The sequence below is a fragment of the Patagioenas fasciata genome, chromosome 22 (genome assembly GCF_037038585.1).
Source record: "Patagioenas fasciata isolate bPatFas1 chromosome 22, bPatFas1.hap1, whole genome shotgun sequence".
Classification (NCBI taxonomy): Eukaryota; Metazoa; Chordata; class Aves; order Columbiformes; family Columbidae; genus Patagioenas; species Patagioenas fasciata.
Window position 1 is genome coordinate 4447249 of NC_092541.1, and position 21651 is coordinate 4468899.

The 21651-nt window shown below is 61.5% G+C and overlaps 1 protein-coding gene across 3 annotated transcripts; it reads right to left on the reverse strand.

The window, feature by feature from the left end:
- Nucleotides 1–1990: 1990 nt before the first annotated feature.
- On the reverse strand, nt 1991–20899 carry FMNL1 (formin like 1). 3 transcript variants are annotated; one of them, XM_071818054.1, is made up of 27 exons: nt 20641–20899; nt 14489–14572; nt 14153–14236; nt 14002–14075; nt 13182–13265; nt 12812–12952; nt 11571–11679; nt 11199–11275; nt 11021–11114; nt 10628–10702; nt 9970–10080; nt 9737–9886; nt 9539–9640; nt 9196–9457; nt 8720–9019; nt 8470–8591; nt 7758–7960; nt 6895–7129; nt 6743–6811; nt 6552–6632; nt 5625–5754; nt 5357–5520; nt 5048–5149; nt 4738–4830; nt 4486–4609; nt 4103–4194; nt 3676–3788 (listed from the first exon to the last, which is right to left on the reverse strand). In XM_071818054.1, the coding sequence occupies exons 1-26, from the start codon at nt 20800–20802 to the stop codon at nt 4103–4105; spliced, it is 3324 nt and encodes a 1107-aa protein (XP_071674155.1). In that variant the 5' UTR covers nt 20803–20899; the 3' UTR covers nt 3676–3788. The 3 variants fall into 3 exon arrangements, with proteins under 3 accessions (XP_065712413.2, XP_071674154.1, XP_071674155.1); XM_065856341.2 differs by lacking the exon at nt 4103–4194 and having other exon boundaries at nt 1991–3788; XM_071818053.1 differs by lacking the exons at nt 4103–4194; nt 12812–12952; nt 13182–13265; ... (2 more) ...; nt 14489–14572; nt 20641–20899 and adding an exon at nt 11911–12018 and having other exon boundaries at nt 1991–3788.
- Nucleotides 20900–21651: the final 752 nt, after the last annotated feature.

The window sequence follows — 21651 nt, forward strand, 5'->3', positions numbered from 1 at the left end:
GCGTGCGGTGCACGGGTTGGTACCGGGGCGGGACGCAACAGAACCCCCTCGCTGTTTACAGGACTCCTGAGCTTTACGCTTCACCTATAGCATTAACGTTCATCTCGGGCCGCCTGCGGGAGCGGGGAAAGGCAGAAAACCCTTGTGAGCCCGGAATGCCTGGGGCGGGTAGGTGGAGGTGGCCACGTTCTCCCGTTCTCTCACACAGCATTAGCCAGGTTTGTCCTGAACCTTCACTCCTAATTTGCTGCCACCCCAAGTGAGAAAGGGAGGCTGCAGATTTCCACCTAATCCATATTTTCCGTGCCAGCCGGGCTGTGGTGTCAATCCTGCCCACACGGGAAAGGCGCTTTGGCGAATGCCACAAACCACCGGTGCTTTCTTACCGTCCTGACGTGGTTCTCCTCTCGGGGGCATTGCCAGCGTTTTCAGGTTTGTGCTACCGACCAGCTTTGGGGTCTCCTTGGCTCTCTGTTGCTGCCAGGACAGATTTCTCTTCATTCACCTGATCAATTTTGCACAAGAAGTCCAGTTTCCAGCTCAGGACTGGCCATGCGATGCCGACAGGAGATAAAGCTGGGAAAGCTTTTTGTTATCCACGCTAAAATTTGGCTGGAATGGTGTATAATAAGTACTCTTTAGGACAGAACCGCAGTTCGGGTTGGGGAGGATGAATGGGAATGATGAACACAAATGGCTGGCAAAATGTGAAGCTGATAATCAGTGTGGACGGGCAGTGCTGGCGGGGGAAGGCGATGGAGTGACAAGCTCGTATTGAACAAATGACACTTTATAAAGCTGTGATTTCCTGAAATTGATGGTTTTGACCTGCATTTTCACAGGGAAAAAAGAATAAAGCCGTAAAACAACAGATTCTTCATTCTCGTTGCTCGTGGTTTGCTACGTTGTCCCAGAGAACAAGACAAGGGTGCAGAATAAGACGTTTTTCCAGAAGGGAAGCCTGGGCTGATTAAACCTGCTCCACATTGCCCTTGGTTTGGGGTGCAGGGAGAAGCTGTTTCAGGGTAAGAAGTGACAGCAATAATTTTGATGGATCTGAGCACAGGGTTTGCTAAATATATTCACCATACTTGGCATATCTCACTGTATCCAAGATGGTCCCTTTTCCTCCTCCTGTCCCACTGCAGGTGGGGGGTTCGCTGTGCTGGGAGCTGCGGAATCATCACCTCAGTGCTGCAAAATCAGGGCTGGGGTTCCAGCCGGACAGGAGGAAGGAATTGTTGTCCCTGAGGGTGGTGAGAGCCTGGCCCAGGTTGGGCAGAGAGGTGGTGGCTGAACCATCCCTGGAGACATCCCAGGCCAGGCTGGACGGGGCTCTGAGCAACCTGAGCTGGTGAAGATGTCCCTGCTCATGGCAGGGGTGGCACTGGGGGAGCTGGGAAGGTCCCTTCAACACAAACCATTCTGTGATTCTAAGATTTGGAGACACCAGGTCACACATGTGCTCCAGCCCCTCACCAGCTCTGTTCCCTTCTCTCAATTCGCTCCAGCACCTCAAGGGTTTTCTTGGTATGAGAGGCCCAGAACTGTCCCCAGGATTGGCGGTTTGTTCTCCCCAGGTCCCAGCACAGGTTCGGTCACTGCCCTGGGCCTGCTGGCCACACCAGTGCTGGTCCCAGCCAGGGTCCTGTGGCCTCTTGGCCACCTGGGCACACACTGGCTCATGTTCAGCCGCTGGCACCAACACCCCCAGGGCCTTTTCCTTCCCCAGCCTGCAGCATTCACAGGGTTGTTGTGATCCAAGTGCAGGACCCGGCACTTGCTCTTGTTGCCGTGTCTTCCACTTTTAAAGATGTTCTAAGGAGCATGGCCACCACTCCTGGCAGCTGCTCCTTACACAGGACGGTGGTGGTGGAGCAACAAGTGACAGCTTGTGCATCCATCCATCCCCTCCATCCATCCATCCGTCCATCCATCCCCTCCCTCCATCCTTCCCACGCAAACCTCCCCCCTTCTCACAGACAAGCCCTTTATCCTAGAATTCTTTTATTACCAGTTCTGATTAAACAGGCCTTCAGTATATAAAAATAATGTATACAAACTAGCAGTTAATGTTTTACATTTCTGGCTTAAAGGCATTTATAAGTTACACATTCATTTCCCTCCCCTCAGAGCTTGGGCGCGATCCTGAGCCGGCTGGCACAGAGCAGCTTAATTACAGCAGGAAGCGGTCGCTGCTCTGGCTTAGAGCGAGGACTTAAGCCTGGCCTAAAAGCCGGGGCTAGCGAGAACATACACGGCAGCCACGCGTCCTCCCAGCGGGGCGAGCAGGAGCCGTTTAACGAAGGCAAAGCATTAACAGGTTAATTATGACAGTGCATGGTTTGGATTTACTCAGCAGGGCAGGAAAGGAATCAAGCTCAGTGTGTTACCCTGTTTCCCCAAAAATTAGACCTACCCTGAAAATAAGCCCTAGCGGGATTTTTCAGGAGTTTTGAGGATGCTCAAAATATAAGCCCTACTTCAAAAATAAGCCCTAGTCACAGTTCATTTAAAAAGTCAATTTAAATAGTGTCTGGGCAGCTCTACAAGTAAAATTAATTTGCAATGGAATGCAGCAGGACAGATGTGACAGAATGTGATGATGTGACTATATTTCAATGAACGTTGAACTTTTTTGCTCAAGAATAAATGGAAAAATACGACATCCCCTGAAAATAAGCCCTAGCGCATCTTTCTGGAGCAAAAATTAATATAAGACTCTGTCATATTTTTGGGGAAACGGGGTATTTGGAGGCTTGTGCAGCTCTGGCCTCTGTCTCCAGCTGTGACCCTGGTTTTGGAGGCTTCATGTCATGTCCTGCAGCTGCTGGCGAGTGACCTCGGGCTCCCGAGCGCTGACGGTCACCGGTGTGACCCGTGGAGGTGGCTGCCACCCCACAGAGACCTGGGGACAGTCAGGACCTGATGGTTGGAGCCGCGGAGCCCACGGCGAGGAGCAGCTGGTGCTGCCCCCGTGGCCTGGTGACACCTGCACATGGGTGCTCCGGTCCCCGTAGCACACGGAGATTTGAAGGAAGACATAGAAAATCCCTGTAAAATAGCACCCCTGCCAGCTCCTGGGGTACGGGACGTGCCCGGGCTGGGCTCGTTGCAGCGGGTTCCTCGCCGGAGCGCAGAGGAGAACATGGGGCTCAGAGGGCTCTGCGGGGCTGGGGGAGACGGGGGCACGTGCAGGGGCTGCTGCAGCCCCAGTGTCCCCCCTGTCCCCTCCTGCAGCGGGAAATCCAAGGCACCATCAAGCTGAGGAGTGGGGCACAGCGGCATGGGGCTGACCCTGAGATGATGGGGTGGGGTGGGGTGGGATGATGGGATGGGATGGGATGGGGCATCTCTGGGGTGATGATGGGGTGGGATGGGGCAGCCCCTCTGCTCCTTCCAGGACAAGCAGGGGCCCGGTTCTGCACTCCCCGCTCCCTGCCTGTACACAGGAGGGTCCCCCAGCCTGCGGGAGAGGAGCTCAGGGGCATCGCTAAGCAAGCGCCGGGGGTCCCAGGGGCACTCAGGGCAGGAGCTGGCACAATAAGCAGCTGGAGCAGCTCAGAGCAGACGCTGTCCCACCGCCCCACATCGTTCTGGGCCGGCGTGTTGACGTCCTTTGGTCCCATCTGCATCGGGAGGACGGTCCTGCCCCAGTGCCGGCAGCTGCAGGGCCGGCGCCGGTCACAGCGAGATGTCCGGTGTCACCTGCAGGCTCTGTCCCCCGGGCCGTTTCTTGGCGCTGCCGCGGCTCTTGTCTGCGCGCCGGTACGGGTTGTTCCGCAGGTCTGCAGCGGGCAGAGTGCAGGGGCTGCCTGAGCTCCGGCTGCTCCGGCGAGGGCTGTGACCCACCGGCCACCACCCAGGAGTCACCCAGGAGTCACCCAGGAGTCACCCAGCACCCAGGCGTCACCCCCAGCTTGGGACAAGGACACTCGGAGGAGCCCAACCAGCCACCCACAGTGACCCGAGCAGCAGCTACGAACAAGTGCCCTGTGGGACCCCATCCCTTGGCTGATCCACCAGGCAGCTGGAGGTGACAGTGTCACCCTAAGGGTGACAAAGTCTGGCAGTTCGCCCCTGCGCCCGCTGCCCACGTTACCTACAGAGGACTCTCCTCATTGAAGCTCACGTCGCAGAAGAGCCGGGACGAGCGCTTGCCCGTCCGGGCAGTGAAAGGAACAGTTTTCAGAGCTGAGCAGAGCGATCCAGAGAGACAGCGAGGAGGAGGAGGAGGAGGAGGAAGCAAGAAGCAGAAGAGGAGGAAGAGCCATGAGACAGGGCAGAAACCGCTCGGCAGCTTCGCCACATGGGATGGGGAGGTGCTGCAGGTGGGTTTGGACCCCACGATGGGGCTTGGTGGTCCCTCCTGGCTGTGACAGTCCCCACAGCCCCCACCACCGGGGGTGTCTCTGCTGGCTCTGCTGCATGGGGGACACCCAGCCCCTCACCTGAGATAACCTCTCACCTGAAATAACCTCTCACCTGAGATAATATCCTCGATGGCTCCATCTTTTCCCTCGTAGATGAGCGGCTCTTTCACCATCTGCCTCTTCTTCAGCTCGGCGATCATGTCCATCTGCTGCCGCTTGGCTTTCTGGGTGGGCAGCTGCGGTCGGGGACAGCGCGGGGTGAACGGCGCAGCCCCCGCTGTCCCCCAGAGGAGATGGGGGGCCCTCATCTTCACCCCCCACCCAGTTCTGCTCCTCCAGGACAGGGACACGGGGGCACCATCACCTCAGGCTGGTCCTCGCTGCCGGGGGGGCTGGATTCTGCCTCTTTGGCCGCAGCTTCTTGTTTCTTCCACAGCTCGATGTCCTGCTCTGCTTGCTTGGAAGAGAGGGGGTGCTGAGCAGGGGGGTCCTGCTGCAGGGCCGCAGCCCCCAGTTTGCCCCACAACCCAGCTCCAGTATCTCACATCAACCCTGAGCCCCAGGGGCTCTGTCTCGTGAGCCTCCGTCTCACGTGTGGCTTTTTCTGATGACTCCAAAGTGGGGTCAATCCCCTCCCAACCCCCAGAAACAGGACACCCCCTGTCCCCTCCTACCTTGTAGGCTCTGATGAAGCGCATGAACATGGGGAAGAAGGTGGTGGGGGGGCTGGTCTTGGGGTTCTCCCCGAAATACTCCACAGCCGACTCGTACGCTTCCTACGGGCAGAGACACCCTGACTGGGGGGACTGGGACTGGGCACCCCCTTCCAGCCTCCCCATCGCCTCTGTGTCCCCCCAGGTCCCAGCTGGAGCCACATCCCTCCCAGAGCATCCCCCATGGCACAGAGGTCTGAGCAAGGGGCACCCCAGGGCGTCCCCACATAGGAATGGAGGGGCCAACCCTGCTGTGCCCCCAGCGCCCACCTTGGCGGTTTTGCTGTCAGCCTGCAGCTTCTCCATCACCTCGGAGTTGACTTTGAGGAACTCCTTGAGCACGGGGCTGTCGTCCTGCCGCATGAACTCCCTGCGCGTCAGCTCCATGCCCTGCTGCAGGCTGCGCACGTCCTGCAGCACGCCGTCCAGGGACACTGCGGGGACGGTGACAGCGCTGGGGTCAGGACAGGCAAGGACACCCCCCCGGCAGAGCCTGCAACCCGCTGTGACCCCCCCGGCGCGGTGCCCGCGGCGCTACCTGCGCCCGCCTTGTCGAGGAAGCGCAGCTCGGTGTGGAAGCCGGTCAGCTCGGGGTACTTCTCCGTGATCACCCGCACCAGGTAATGCAGCAGCGTCTGCTTGCGGTCCGTCGACTTCATCTCCAGGAGCTGCGAGGGAGGGTGTCAGCCCCGGCCCGCGTCCCACCGCCCGCCTCACCCCTGCTCAGGGTGGGATCTGGGGGTTCTCCATCTCCACGGCTGGTTCCTGCATCCCCACGGCTGGTTCCTGCATCCCCATGACTGGTTCCTCCATCCCCACAGCTGGTTCCTCCATCCTTCCATCGCTATAACTGGTTCCTGCATCCCTCCATCGCCATGGCTGGTTCCTGCATCCCCACGGCTGGTTCCTGTATCCCCATGGCTGGTTCCTGCATCCCCATGGCTGGTTCCTGTATCCCCGTGGCTGGTTCCTGCATCCCCACAGCTGGTCCCCACATCCCTCCATCCCCACAGTTGGTCCCTGCATCCCTCCATCTTCCCATATCTTGTCCCTCCATCCCCACAGCTGGTTCCTCCATCCCCACAGCTGGTCCCCACATCCATCCCCATGGCTGGTCCCTGCACTCCTCCATCTCCCCTTATCTTGTCCCTACATCCTTCCAACCCCACGGCTGGTTCTTGTCTGTCTCCATCCCTTTAACTCCTCCCCAAGCCTCTTCAAACCCTAAGATGGTCCCTTCATCCCTCCATTCCCACAGCTGCTCCCTGTGTCCCTCCATCCCCACAGCTGGTCCCTGCATCCCTATAGATGCTCCCCAGGCCTCTCCAAAACCTATAGATGGTCCCTGCATCCCTCCATCCCCACAGCCAGTCCCTCCATCCCTGAGGCTGTTCCCCAGCAGTGACAATGTCCCCAGCAGTGACAGCGTCCCCGTGCACTGACAGTGTCCCCACGCCGCCCCTACCGCGTCGAGGCTCTGCAGCCGGAAGCCATAGGCCGCCCCGCGCTTGCTGCTGTTCATGTAGTTCCCGAAGGCCAGGACAATCTGCGGAGACACAACAGTGTGGGGACACAACCCAGCACGGATGTGGCACCTGAGGGGGTCGCGGTGCCCACACGCACCCCCACAGCACCTCACGTCCCCCAACTCCTCACCTCCAGGATGTTGCGCAGCTTGCTGGAGGCCTTGAGGGACATGGAGGCGGCGATGATGGCGTTGAGTTGCTGTGGGTAGGAGGAGAAGCGCGTGGGTCGTGCTGCAGGGTGTCACCCCCACCTACAGCCACCCCTGTCCCCCCAGCACCCACCGGCATGAGCAGCTGGGCCGTGTCGTTGAAGTTGCCCAGGAAGATCATGACGTTCATGCGCTCGGCCAGGCGCGGGATCCTGCTGAAGCGGATCAGGAACTGGTCCTCGTCCGACAGCTCCTCCAGCGGCTGCTGCTCCCGCTCGAACTTCGCGATCAGCGTCCGCTCGTACTCGGTGGGCAGGAACCGCAGCAGCAGCTCCAGAAAGTCAAGGCTCAGGGCTTGCTGGTCGTACCTGGGGTGGTGGGAATGCACAGCAGTCGGACCCTGCGGCAGCTCCCTCGGTCCCCTCTGTCACCCAGGGCTGGTTGCCACCTTCCCTCCATCCCCACGGTTGGTCCCTGCACCCTTCCAGCTCCCCATATCTTGTCCCTCCATCCCCACGGTTGGTCCCCACATCCTTCCAGCTCCCCATATCTTGTCCCTCCATCCCCACGGTTGGTCCCCACATCCTTCCATCTCCCTGTATCTTGTGCCTCCATCCCCATGGTTGCTCCCTGCATCCCTCCATCTCTCCATATCTTGTCCCTGTAACCCCACAGCTGGTTCCTGCATCCTCATGGTTGGTCCCCACATCCTTCCATCCCCACAGTTGGTCCCCACATCCCTCCATCCCCACAGTTGGTCCCCGCATCCCTCCATCCCCACAGTTGGTCCCCACATCCCTCCATCCCCATAGTTGGTCCCCACATCCCTCCATCCCCACAGTTGATCCCCACATTCCCCCATCTCCCCACATCTGGCCCCTCCACACCTCCATCCCCACATCTGGTACCATCGCTCCTCCAGCCCCTGCACACCCCAGCCCATCCCCGCCCCCTTGCTTGTGCCCAACCTTGTCCCACCAAGGAGGGGACACTCACGTCTCGATGGCCGTGCAGATGTCCTGGACGCTGCGGCCGCCCTTGCGGAGGGTGATGGCCAAGTTCTTGGCTCGGTTGGACTCCATGAGGGTGACTTTGCTGGGAGGCTTCTGCGTGGCCTTGGCCTTGAGGGTGTTGATGTCCAAGCTGGGGCCTTGCGCCTTGGTCTTGAACTGCTCCTCAAAGTCACTCATGTCCAGCTCCTGTGGGGACACAGGGCTGAGGGCACGGCGGGGAGGTGACACAGGACATCTGGGATGAGGGTGGGGACAGAGGACCAGGACAAAGCGGGGAGGAACGAGAAGATGAGGATGGAGCACGGGGATGAGGTCAAGTTGAAGGGATGAAGGTGGAGTGAGGTGACAAGGACAGGACAAGGGGACAGGAAGTGGGTAAGGAGGGGATGAGGGGACCAGAGGATGAAGGTGAGGAGGAAGCCATGGGCAGCATGTGAGGATGAGGATGGAGCAAGGGGCCAAGGACAGGGTGAGAGCAGAAGGATGACAGATCCCATGTTGATCCTCCCCGTGTCACCACGGAGCTGCTCCAGCCTCCAGCTCCTCCAGCAGCCCCAGGACACCAGGGTGGTGCAGGGTGGGCACAGGTACAACCTCAGTGTGGGAACGGTGGGACTGGGGCACTGTCCCAGCTGAGCACCCTGTGCCCAGCCCCCCTGTGCCCCCCCAGGCCCCCCAGCTCCCCGTGTCCTCACCTGCAGCACCTTCTCGTCGTTGAGCTCGGTGAAGACGGTGCCATCGATCTGACTGGGCTTCAGGGCCACCCAGTTGAAGATGGGCATGCGGAACTTGGTCTGGATCGGCTTCTTCACCTTCACTGCGGGGGGGGACACACACACATCACGGGGTGGGCGGGGGGGGGGGGGGGGGGCGTCCCAAACCCACCCCAGGGTGCCCCCAGCCGTCCCCTGGAGGATGTCACCCCCACCCCTGGGTGTCACTCACCTGTACCGCTGGTGGCACTGGGGTCACCCGGCCCGGCTGGGAGCTGCCCCCCCAGGGATGGGGGTGGTGGAGGCGGGGGGATGGAGCCCTCCAGCCCCCCCGGCAGCGGTGGGGGTGGGGGGGGCACTTGGGTGCCCGGGAGTGGGGGGGGTGGGGGGGGGCTGGTGCCAGGGGGCAGGGGGGGGGCAGGGGGCGGGGGGGGACCGGGATCAGCCCCCGGCAGCGGAGGAGGGGGCGGAGGGGGGGGCGGGGCAGGGGGGGCAGGTGCTGGCGGGGGAGACGGTGCCAGAGCCACAGCATCTGCAATGGAAAGATGAGGTGGGTGAGGTGGTGGCACCGCAGGACACGGTGACACCGTCACTGTCCCTCTGCCACCCAGAGACTCCTGCACCCCCCCGCCACCCCCACTCAGTGCCAGCTGTCCCCACTGGGATGGGGACATCACGTGCTGCTGCCGTCCCCCGTACCCGCGGTACCTGTGCCGGTGCTGGTGGTGACGGTGGTGGCAGTGGCAGTGGTGGCAGTGGTGGTGATGGCCTCTCCGGTAACCACGGGGGCTGCCGGGGTTTCTATGACGACGGGGACGATTTCAATGGCGACATCTCCGTCGGGCCCCCGCAGGATCTGCACCAAGCCCTTCTCCTCCAGCTCGGCCAAGCGCCGCTCCAGCGCCCGCCGGTAGCAATCCTGCGGCTGCGGGGCCGGCGGGCTGGGCGGCCGCGGGGGGCTCAGCTGCTCCTGCGGCGGTGACAAACTCCGGCATGTCACCAGCGTCCCCCAGGCACCCTCACCCCCCCTGCGGCACCCATGGGTGCTCACCCGCAGCGCCTCCAGCTCCCGCCGCGCTTGGCTCAGCTGCTTCTCCAGCTCCGCGATCTTGGCCATGGAGTCGTTCTCCGCATCCTGCAGCTTCTCCGTCAACTGCGGGGACGAGGAGCCGTCGCTCAGCCCCATCCCCGTCCCTCCCCCTCGGGGGACTTTGCGTCAGCAGCGCCCACCCACGCGCCCACGTCCCACCTGGGTGACGTTCTCCTCCAGCTCCTCCATGTGCTCCAGCACGGCCGTCTTGGTCTCGGCATCTTCCAGCATGGCCCCCACGTCAAAGACGTTGTCCAGGTAGGCTTGGATCTGCACCTGCAGCTTGTCGCTCTCGGTGAGACGGAGACTCTGCCATGGGACAAGTGGTGGCACCGTCATGGGCGGTGGTGGCCCCTCCGGCACCCCCCACCCCATGGGTGCAGGTCACGCACCTCCAGGTAGTGGTCTAAGCCCAGGTGGGTGAACTCGTATTGCAGGAAGACGCGGAAGTTCATGTTCTCCACCGAGTGCACCACGATGTTGATGAACTGCATGCAGGCCACCTGCGGGACAGGGACAGGCTCAGCGCGGCCACCACCATGGCGCCCTGGTCTTTGGGGACCGTGCCGGGGATCCGTGGCACTTGGGGACATGGTGCCCCTGGGGTGGTTTCACAGCCCTGGGGACATGGGGACCTGGGGACAGCATGGGGGCTCACTAGCACTTAGGGACACCATGCCCTGGGGACAGACATGGGGATGGCATGGTGGCTTTGTGGCACTTAGGGACACCATGCCCTGGGGACAGCATAGTGGCTCAGAAACCCCTGGGGACACATGCAATGCCCTGGGGACAGCCCAGTGACTTGACAGCCCTTGGGATGCAGCACTCTGGGGATGGACCAGTGACTCTTGGAGACACAACTTCTTGGGGCAGGACGGTGGCTTGGCAGCCCTTGAGACATGGTTCCCCTGGGATAGCACGGTGGCTTTGTGTGACAGGGACACCCCGGTGGGATCTGGTCATCCCCAGCATTGGGGACAGCACCTGCGGGGCTTGGGGACACAGTGCCCTGGGGACAGCAGAGCAGCAGCCCCGCCAGCCACTCACCATGAAGTCGATGTTGGTGTCCTCGTTCCGGAAATACTCCATCAGCTTCTCAAAGCGGTTCTTCTCCCCGCACACCTGGGGTGGGGACAGGGGGCTGAGGGACAGCAGGGACACAGCCAGGGGGACCCCCAGGCGGGTGGCAGGGCAGGAGGCACCAGCTGTGACACCATCCCAGCCTTGCTGGGTGCTGCCTAGTGCCTGGTCCTCCAGGACGTGGCCCTGAGGACGCGCACTGGCATGGGGACATCAAGCCCGGTGGCCGAAGCGTCCCTGAGTCACTGGATGGGCATTTCTGGGGTAAAGATTCCCCAGTGACACAGGGAAACTGAGGCACGAAGCCAGCCAGAGCACAGGTGTCAGTGTGGGGACCGTGTGTCCCTGCTGGGGACTGACCTCCTTGAAGTTGTCGAAGGCAGCCAGGATGATGTCGTGGCCACCTCGGACCAGGCAGACGGCGGCCAGCAGCTCCAGCACTAGCGCCTTGGTCCTGTGGAGACACGGGGTGCCAGGGGATCAGGGCCATGGGACAGACAAGGGGACAGGGGAACAGGTGACAGGGGACAGGTCCTACCTGGCGTTCTTGTTGTTGAGGCTCAGGGTGATCTCGTTGACGCAGGCTGGGTGGTTCATCACCAGGCTGAAGCCAGACTTGGGGGGGAAAAGGAGCGTTAATGGGGTCACACATCCTCCCCCACATCCACACCCAGGGATGCTCCAGGACCTCGCGACATCCCCGTGCCACGTCCCCACCCAGCGACCCTCTGGGACTTTGGGCCATCCCCGTGCCACGTCCCCACCAGCCATGAGCTTGAGTGAGGACACCTCAGAACGAGGGGCTGGACAACGGGTCCCACCCCAATCCCTGACCCCGGTGCCAGCACCACAGGGACTGGAGGCTTTTGGGGAGCCCCAGGCAGGTCCCCGAGGCCACTGTCCCCCCCACCTGGTAGTTCATGATGGCGCGGAGGCACATGATGCAGAGGTGGACGTCGTCCTTCTGGCTGACCAGGCGGGAGCTCCTCAGCGCCTTCCTGCTGTGCGAGGGGTTCAGCCTGGGGGGCAAGAGGGCGGCTGAGGGGGGGCCGGGGAGCGGCCGGGGGGCGCAGCGCAAGCGGGGAGGGGGCAGCGCATGGGCGGGTGGCAGCGGGGGGACACCAGGGGACCCGGGCGGTTACATCCCCACGGGAGACACCCCCCTGTCTGTGAGCCCTCGGGACGGGGGGTGACGGGGCTGGGATGGCGGTGGGTGCCCCTCGTGCGCACGGGTGGTCTCGGAGGCTCACCGGGGCGGGCAGGAGCTGCCGGGTGACCGGGGGCTATTGTCCCCATCGCTGCAGGGGACACCGGGGTGGACGTGGCGGAGGAGGGTGTGGAGGTGCCGGTTCGAGAGGCAGCAGCTGGAGCCTGCGGGACAGGAGGGAGAAACGGGGCTCCCGCGTGGCCCCCGGGACACCCGGCCTCGGGAACAAGGGCTGGGACCCCCCCCGCGGGTGCCACGTCACTCCTGACCTGTCCCTGGGGCTTTGGGGGACACCCCGGCTCCTCCGGAGCTGCTGGCAGGCAACAAGGGACCCCCACGGTCCCTGGGGTGCCATGTTACGGCTCCCAGGGTGACCGTGCTGGGGTGTCCCCTGGGACCCCCCCTGCCCACTGGGATGCCCTGCAGGTGCTGTCCCCAATGCTGGGGACAACCAGGTCCCGCCGGGGCGTCCCTGCCACGCCAGCGCCCCGTCACCTACCGTCAGCGTGTCCCCGGCAGCGTGCAAGAGAAGAGCGGGGTTAGAGGGGACAGCGGGGACAAGCAGGAGCCACCGGCCACCAGGGCCAGCTGGGGGGCGCAGGCCTGTTCGTCCACCCCAGTTCTAAACCCGGGGGGTGCAATTTTCTCCCGCAAAATCTCAAGCATCTCCAGTTTTTGATACTGATGGGTTACACCCACAGTGGTGGAGGCACCGGGGGGACACAGATCCAGCCCAGCTCCCCGCAGGTTTGTCCCCTGCACACACACGGGGACGTGGCTTTGTCCCCCCCGCAAAAACAGCGCTGGGGACGCGTTTTTAGGAGCAGGCCTGCGTCTCCCCGCCGAGCCCCCTCCGAGCGTGGCTGGGGTGCAGCGAGGCGGGGAGCGGGGCTGGGGACGGCGCGGGGACAGGAGGGGACACTCGGGACAGGCGCAGGCGGTACCTGACGGTGAGTTGCCGCACTTTGGAGGAGAGCAGGGGGGGCGACGAGGAGCTGCCCTTGTTCAGGTCCTCCAGCGAGATCTCCAGGCCCTTGCCCTTGTCGGAGCCGGGGCTGCCGTTCTCAGTGCTCTCCATGTCGTACCTGGTGGCCCGTGGGGACATGGGGGTGGGTGAGATGTGGCACCCCAATGGTGACAGGCACCAAGGGGTGGGGACATGGGCATGGAGGTCTTGGGGACACTCTGCTCCACCCCAGCCATGGAGCATCCTGAGCTCCAGAACTGTCACCCAGGGACCCCCCCAGCCCCTCTGAGTCCCAGGGGAGGGTGACCCCGGTCTTGGGGACATAGGGGGACACAGTGGGGACATACGCGACAGAGCACTGGGCGAAGGCGAGATACTCCAGCAGCACGTCCAGCCCCTTGTTCTCCTCGTTGAGGAACTCCTGGACCCAGCTGGGGGGGTACAGGGGATTAGTGGCTCGGCAGCCCATTCATCCTCACCATTCTCATCCTCCTCACCATCCTCATCCTCCTCACCATCCTCATCCTCCTCACCATCCTCATCCTCATCCCCATCCGCATCCTCATCCCCATCCGCATCCTCATCCTCCTTGTCCTCCTCCTCTTTCTCACCATCCTCATCCTCCTCACCTTCCTCATGCTCCTGACCCTCCCTTCCCCCTCACCCAGCACAGCCACCCCCTGCCAGAGGTCCCCAGCAAGGGTGGGACATGTTGGGGACACGAGGTGGCACTGTGAGCTGGCACCTCTTCAAGGCAGATAGGTGACATGGTGACCCCAGCTCCTGATGCCCAGGGGACACTGCCAGCGGGGTCTGCTGCCACCATTGTCACCACTGTCACCATGACAGGACAGCCCAGCCCTGGGTGATGGGACCATGGGCACCCGTGGCTCAGCACCCGCCACACCATGATGACCCGGGACAGCTGGGGGGACCAGGGTGGCACCCACCTGGCAAAGCCAAACTGGGGGTGCCACAGCACCCATGACACAGCCCCAGCATCCCCGCTCCCCATCAGAGTCCCCCAGCGGGGCAGGATGAGGCCACCAGCCTGCACACCCCACTGTCACCCCCACAGCCAGAAGCCACCATCACACCCGTCCCTGTCCAGCGATGCCGGGGACAGCAGCAGCAGCTGCGTGACACTGAGGACATCCCGGTCCTTACCCGATGTAGTTGGTCCTCAAGGAAATCTCCAGCTCCCGGAGCACCTGGGTCGACTCCTGCACTCGCCTCTTGAACTGGGGGACGGGGACAGCCATTGGCATTGTCCCCACACCCAACCCGGGCGAGGACAAGGGTCACAGGGGGCACTCACCTTCCTGCTGACGCCGCCCGTGTCCAAGCAGCTCTTCAGCTTCTGGATGTAGGCAGACGGGGGGTTTTTCACCTGGAAACGCTCCTACAAGCCCCAGAGAGAGGTTGAAATGAGGTCACCCCCCGCGGCACAGGGATGTGCCACCGTTCCCACAGCAGCCGCAGTGTCCCTGTCCCTGTCCCCGCACCGCATCAATGTTTAATCAGGTTAATAAGGCACCGTCTCGCTAACGGAGATGGATGTGGGCACTCGGCACATGCTGCATTGACGCTCACGCCGCACGTGGCACTTGGGGACAGGGACGGCACTGGGGACCCTGTGACAGCCGGACCTCACCTGGTCACAGATGAGCTCCCACTTCTTCTCGTTGTCATACTGGTTGAGCAGCTTCATCTTGTCTGGGGGCAGGTTCATGGAGTTCTGTGGGGTGATGGAGGTCAGGGCTGGAGGTCACCCCCAGAAAAGCACCCCCTGGGGCTGCAGCACCCGCTGCTCACCCAGCACCGGGTGTCCCTGCTCAGCGGTGGGACAATGGGGACACCAGTGACGGGATGGGGACACTGAAGGGATGATGGGGATGCTGGTGGGCTGATGGGAACATCGGTGAGTGGGAGGATGGGGACAGTGATTGGTGACCGCATCAGTGGGAGGATGGGAACACCAGTGAGGGGATGGGGACACTGGTGGGATGATGGGAACACCAGTGGGACATCAGTGGGAGGGTGGCGACACTGGTAGGACAATGGGGACACCAAAGGGATGATGGGGACACCAATGCGAGGATGGGGAAACCACCGGGATGATGAGGACAATGGGGGCATGGGTGGGACAGGGACACTGGTGGAATGATGGAGACACCAAAGGGATGATAGAGACACCAGTGGGAGGACAGGGCCACCACCATTCCCAGGACATTACCATCCCACCAGCCATGGGCCCATCATGATGTCCCCACCTGGTGGTCCCCAAGGCAGGGGGGACAGGAGGAAAAAGTGGACCTGTCCACCCATGTCATGAGTGCCAAAGCTCCCCGCAGAGCCACTTGGGGTGAGGGGCGGGGACACAGGGGGTGACACCGCTGAGGAACCGGCAGCCTGGGCCTTGCTCGATGTGATGGTCACCTCCATGTCCCCCCACAGCGGGCACGTGACCGCTTGGTGAAATCCACGTTCCTTTAGAGCCACGATGGCAGGGCCTGGCGTGTCACCGTGTCCCTCTGTGCCACCGTTGCACAACCCCGGCCCCCCCGGGGCCGCCCCGGCAGGACATGACGTGGTTTCCGCTCCCCGAACGGAACGAGGCGGCTGCCAAAACCGCTCCGGGGGCGCCGGGGGGGCCTGGGCGCAGCTCCTGCCTCAGGGACACGTTGGGACCCCAAGGGACACCATAGGGTGACCAATAGAGACTTTAACAGCGCACCCACCATGGCCTGGGTGCCACTGGGAGCTCAGCTCGGGCCACGGGCAATTTAATTGCCCAAAAGACCCATTTTTTGTGATCTGGTCACTGGGGGAGCAGCAGGAACCGGGGCAGCTCTCGCCTGGAGAGCCCGGGCAGGTTGATATGTGGAGGTGACACACAGCCCCACGTCACCCTTAACCCCAGTTTTGGGGTTCCCCGGTGCTGAGGATGGGGATGTGGGGTGCGTGCAGCCCTGAGACACCCACATCCTCGGGGAAAAGCCATCTCGCAGGGGTCGGTTGCCCACAGAGGAGCAGGTCTGGGAGGAGAGGTGACACAGTGATGGGCGGGAGAGGAAACCTCGCTGCCACCAAGGACCTGCCGAGTGGCTTTCGCAAGAACCCGAAGCCCAGGGACATGGGCGGAGAGGAGCCAGCGCAGGGCTGGGTTTGGCCCCGGGACGGCCCGCATGGAGAGCTGGGCAGGGAGGGGGACATCAGGCTGTGGGGTCAGAAATGACCTCGTTGTGAAGCCACCGGGGCTGCACCGGAGCTGCTGGGTTGGACCCGGGATGAACAAGGTGGCAGCAGCCCCTGGATGTCCCCTTTGCTGGGGAGCTCTGTCCTCGTGGTCACCCTTGGGATGGATGAGACGCTCCAGGAGGGTCAGAGCAAGGGACAGGGCTGTGGCGAGAGGGACCACGCAACCAAACACCCCACCCGGGGCTCCGGTAGCACCCGTGACATCCTCCATGGGACACCCTGCTGGGTGTCCTCAGCAGAGAGGGGACAGTGGCACCTGTGACATGGACCATCCCTTCCAGTGACCATGTGTGCGACCTGAACCAAGTGTCACCAGTGGGATCTCCCATGGGCTCCCTGCCGCCAGGACGCAGGGGACAGCGGGATGTCCCTACGGAGGTGGCTCTGCCACCGACCGTGGTCCCCCCCTCGCAGGGGGGCGGGTGGCAGGATGTGGCAGGGGTTTGGGTACAAACTGGGTGGTGGCCGCGTCCCGCCGCAGCTCCAGGCGGGCACGTGGTGCCGGGGGAGGAAGTGGCTCCGCTGTGGGCCCCGGCATCACCCGCCAGCGCCAAGAAACCGGTTCTGGTTTCCTGCCAGGGAGGGGGGGACCGGGACTGTTGGAGGTGTGGGGCAGGGTGGGTGATGTGGGGCAGGGTGGGTGGCGTGGGGCAGGGCAGCAGCTGAGCACCCCAGGGGTGTCAGAGGAAAGACTTGGTATTCCTCTTCCTTGAGGGACAAGGCTGGAGGGGACACGGGGACTTGTCCCCAGCAGCCACATCCCACCCCTCGGCACCCAGTACCCTCCAGCCAGTGCCCAGCACCCCATCTCACCCCAGCGTGGGGCTTTCCTACCCTTCCCCTCCTCCCAGCAGCATCACGTTACCAAACGGACGCCACCAAATGTTCCATGCCACCCCTCCTGGGACACAAGGTGACATGGAGCCCCTGGTGCCAGTGCAGCCCTCCCCAACTGGCTGAGTCCCCCCATCTCAGGATGGGTTTGCTGCGGGGTTGAGCTGGGCTTAACCCAACACCTAAAACTAAGACTAAGGGGGAGGCAAAGCAGCGCCGACGTCGTTTTCCGGTATGAAAAGACGTTTTGATATCGCAGCACCCGCAGAGCCGGGGCTGCCGATGGCGGGGGGAGGGAGGGAGGGAGGGACGGACTATTTTGGGTGTCAGACACCTTCGCTTTGTTCCGCACGCGAGCGGGCAGAGCCGAGGGAGCCAGGCTCTGCACCAAACCCCAGCGCAAACAGAAATACATTCAAAGCGTCCTTTACGGAAGTGTTTGCTCTGCAGAACAGCGCCAGGCCGAGCGAGAACCGGGCTGAGCGCGGGGAAAAGCGTTTCTGGGGCAGGCGGGGGCTGCACAGCCACGGAGGGGGATGGAAAACCACGATGGCACGTGGCCCGGGACAGTGTCCCAGTGCCAATGTTGGGTACCAGTCCTGCCCGCCGCAGGGAGCATCCCCAAGATGAGGGTTTAGGGGCTTTCACTGACTGCGGGAAGGACCAGTGTCACCAGGGTCACCTCACTCCGGGATGCTCTGTCCCACCTGGCCACAAAGCGCGATGCTCCCAGCTGAGGGGGTTTGGGGCTTGCTCTGCCCCACAGCACCAGCCGTCCCATGGTGTCCCCTCCAGTGACCCCAACTGCCACTGGATCCATCCTCCTGACTCTTCCCAAGGCACCCAGCAGGATCGGGCCCACCACAGGACACTGGGCTGGGTGACACTCCCAGGACCAGCTCATCCCACCAAGGAGTCTCAGGATGGGGCCGGGTCCCAAACGCACTGTGTGCCAGGCAGGGACAAGCCAGTGCAACAGCACCCATGTCCCCACAACGGCCGGATCCTGCCATGAGGGTGACACGGAGCGGGCTGGGGGACATGCGGTCGCCACCATCCGCTGCTCCAGGCTCAATTTTAAGAATAAGCAGAAGCTGCTCTGGGCACAGGGTGGGGACATGAGCCTGATCCGGTCAGGGTGCTGCGTCCCCAAAGGCTGCTGGCCCAGCCTGCGCCCACGCACGGGGGGACCCAGTGCCAGGGTGTCCTCTGAGCCAGCCAGGGGCAGACCTGTGTCCCTGGGGGATCCCTGCACCAGGACACCCTCCTGATCCAGCCAGGACCTGATCTGGCCATGTCCGGTAGCTCTCGGCTCACAGGTCACTCCCCTTCCCATCCAGGGCACGTGTCCCCTTGTGGGGACACCCCACTGCAGCCCCCATGGGACCAGCCTGGGGACAGACCCAGCATCAGTTTTCTTTCCTGGCTGAGCTGAGGCCTGGGGCTCACTGGTGACCGGTTCCACCACCAGGGCCAACAGCACATCTGCAAACATCTGCAAACATCTGCAGCAGTGACCTTTGCCATGTTCGCCCCCAGGTCCCAGGAGAAGCGGCAGTAAAGCCCCCACCAGCAAAACCTCCTGGCCGGATCAGCCCCCATCCCCATCAGCCACTGTCCCCAAGGCTCCAGCTGAACCCTCCTGGGTATTTTCTGCTTCACCTCCACCACATACTCAATGCACAAGTTCGTTTATATATCATTGATTGGATGTGCAAAGGGAGGCAAATCCTGACTGCTCCAAGCAGGAGCGTCCGAGCATCCCCATCCCAGCAGCAAAGGTGCTCTCCTTCCTCCACTCCATCCCAAAAAGCCACCTCGGCACATCCCAAACCACTTGGCACGTGGACAACCCTCCCGTCGCTCTGCCAAAGCGGCATCTGCCACAGTGCCCTAGCTGGGACGGAGCCAGCTTTTGGGGAATAAAATGAAATTCCCCATTTCTTGGCATGTGGTGGGTTTATCCATCCCCTTCCCAGTGGCAGTTCGGATCCCCTGGGTTCCACTGTTGGTTTTTCTGCCGGGTTTTGCCCCACCATCTCTCCCAGTTCAGGATGTCCAGCCCAAAACTGGTCTGTACCGCTGTGCTCCCCCAGCATCACCGTGACGGTGGCAAGGTGTCGGACACATCACTGGGAGATTCCCCACCCATCACCTCCGTCACTGATGTCACAAGCTCAGGAGGTAGAAACATTGAATCCTGAGTCAAGGAACATGGTTGGGATGGGTGTCCCCGTCCCACTGGGGGTCCCGCTGTCCCCTCAGCCACGAGAAGGGGAAAGGGAACCTGCGAAAGGAGGAAGCGAGATTGGGACAGCCGGTTTCACAAGACGCCCTGTTCCCCTCTGGCCAAAACCCACCCACAGGGTCCCCCCAGTTCCTGGGACAGCGCTGTCCCTCAGGATGGAGGCGCTCCGGGTGGCACCGAGGGTCTGGAGCATCACTTTGCCCTTTCTCATCGTTTTTTGGCTTATGATTTCCAGCGTGCCGCCACCCAGTTGGGCGGAAAGCGCCGTTTCCTGAGGCCTCGCAGCGGAAGCACCCCGAGGTCCCCGGCCACCCGTCCCCTCCTGCCACCGCCACTGCAGCACCAGGAGCCCTCACAGGCGCCGCCACCCCGCTCAGCCACCCGCTGCCCTCCCGGTGATGGGTGTCCCGCGGCAAAACACCCTCCTTGGGGATTTCGGGGGTCCCATGCGGGTCCCCGCCTTGCAGAGCACTTTGCCACCACCCCTCTGAGCAGGTGCTGCTGGTGGTAGAGAAGTGGCAGCGGCTGCACTACCTGTCCCCAAATAATCCTACAAACACCACAAAAGAGCTTCCAAATAATTTGCACTGGGGGGGTGACGGTCCCACCGAGCAGATCCCGGGAGCGTTTGCCCAGCACGGGGTCAGCAACCAGGTTCCATCCCCCGCAGGGGGAATCAAGGGATTTAAGCAGCACATTTTGTGCACCCCCCCCTCGCCACGGAGCACGTTTTGGGGAGGGCCCGGCTATGGGATGGAGCGCGCAGCGGCTGCCGCGGTGGGACCGCGGTTGACAAGGTCACGGCCGTCCGGCCCCGCTCAAGGACGGCGCGAGTGAGCGGGAGCCGATCTCCCGCAGCCCGGAGCGTTCAGGGAACGCGGCTCCGGCATCGCACACCCGCACCGGGGAGATGCCGCCGGTTTTCCCCGGAGAGGAGGAGGAGGAGGAAGAGGTGAAGCGAGAGCCTGGCCATCCGCAGCACCGGCTGCCTGCGGCACGCCGCTGTCCCCGGGCCCTGCCGCTGTCCCCGCCATGGTGGAGCGGCCCCGCGAACCGGGGTCACCCCAATAGTTTGGGGCTGGATTCCGTCCCCTTCCCTCCCCCCACACCCCATGGGAGCAGCGGGGAGGGGTGTGGGGCATCCCATGGGGAAGGGTTGAGCATCCCCGGGAGTAACGGGGTGGGAGGGGAAAAATTCTTATTAGTAATGAAGATAATTAAATAATAATAAATTATCGTTAAATAATAACAATTAAATAATAATAAAGAAATAAATAATAAAAAGAATAATTCAATAATAAAGATCATGTAATGAATACACTATAGTCATAAATGAAATAATAATTTAAAAAATCTACTAATGATGATAATGATGACCATAAAAATCCCGGGCAGGATTTCAAGGCTTACCCCCCCCGCAAGCCGCGGTGTCCCCCCCTTACACCCCCAGACCCCCCACTCACCAGGACCTGCCCGAATCTCTCCTCCAGCTCGGCAGCCGCGGGCATGGGCTGCCGGGGGGGCTGCGGGGCGGCGGCGGCGCTGGGGGGGGGCACGGACGGCCGGGGGTCGCGGCCGTCCCGCCCCGCAGCCCCCCCGTCCAAGCCCCCGGCCGCGTTGCCCATGGCGGGGCTGCGGGAGCGCCTGGCTCGGGGCTCGGGTTATTTCTCCTTCCCCCCCGCTCCTCTCCGTTCTCTGCTGCTGCTCTCCGGCGTTTGCAACTTCTCCGGGGCGTTATTGCGCTGTTAACGCCTCCCCCCGCCCGCCCCCCCCCGCCCCACGGGCCGGGCTCCGCCGCCCCGACCCGCAGCACAGGGGCGGCCCCGGCACCTGCGCCCCCACCCGCCCGCGGGGAGGGGAAACGGCACAGCTGCCTGCGTTTTAGTGCATTATTCTATCACATTGTAGTGTATTGTATTTTAATATTTTTTATTTTATGGGTTTTTTTAATTTTTATTTTTTATTTTACTTTCTTTTCTTTTTTATTTTGTTTTTTTATTTTTAGTTTATTTTTATTTAGTTGATTTGAGTTGATTTTATCATTTTAACCTACTTCTGCATCGCTTTAAATTTTTTAGTGCATTTTTAAAATGTATTATTTTAGTTCATTATTTAATATTTATTTAACTCTACTTATTTTCTTTTTTATTTTTGTTTTGCTATTTTATTTCACTTTAATTTCACCTTATTTATTTTCTTAATTTCCTTTCATTTTTTAAATGTACATATTTTACATTCTTGCTAAGTGCTATTTATTTTACTTTTTCCTTTATTTTTATTATTTTTAATACATATTTTACACTACTTAAAAATTCTACCTATTTCTTAACTTACTTTCATTATTGTTGTTATTTATTAATACATTTCCCATTTTTAAAAATCCTATTTATTGTACCTTTTTTTCTAAGGGGCAGACAAGAGCCGGGGCTGCTGTGGGTGGGCAGCGACGTCCCGGCCAGGAGGGACAGACCCCA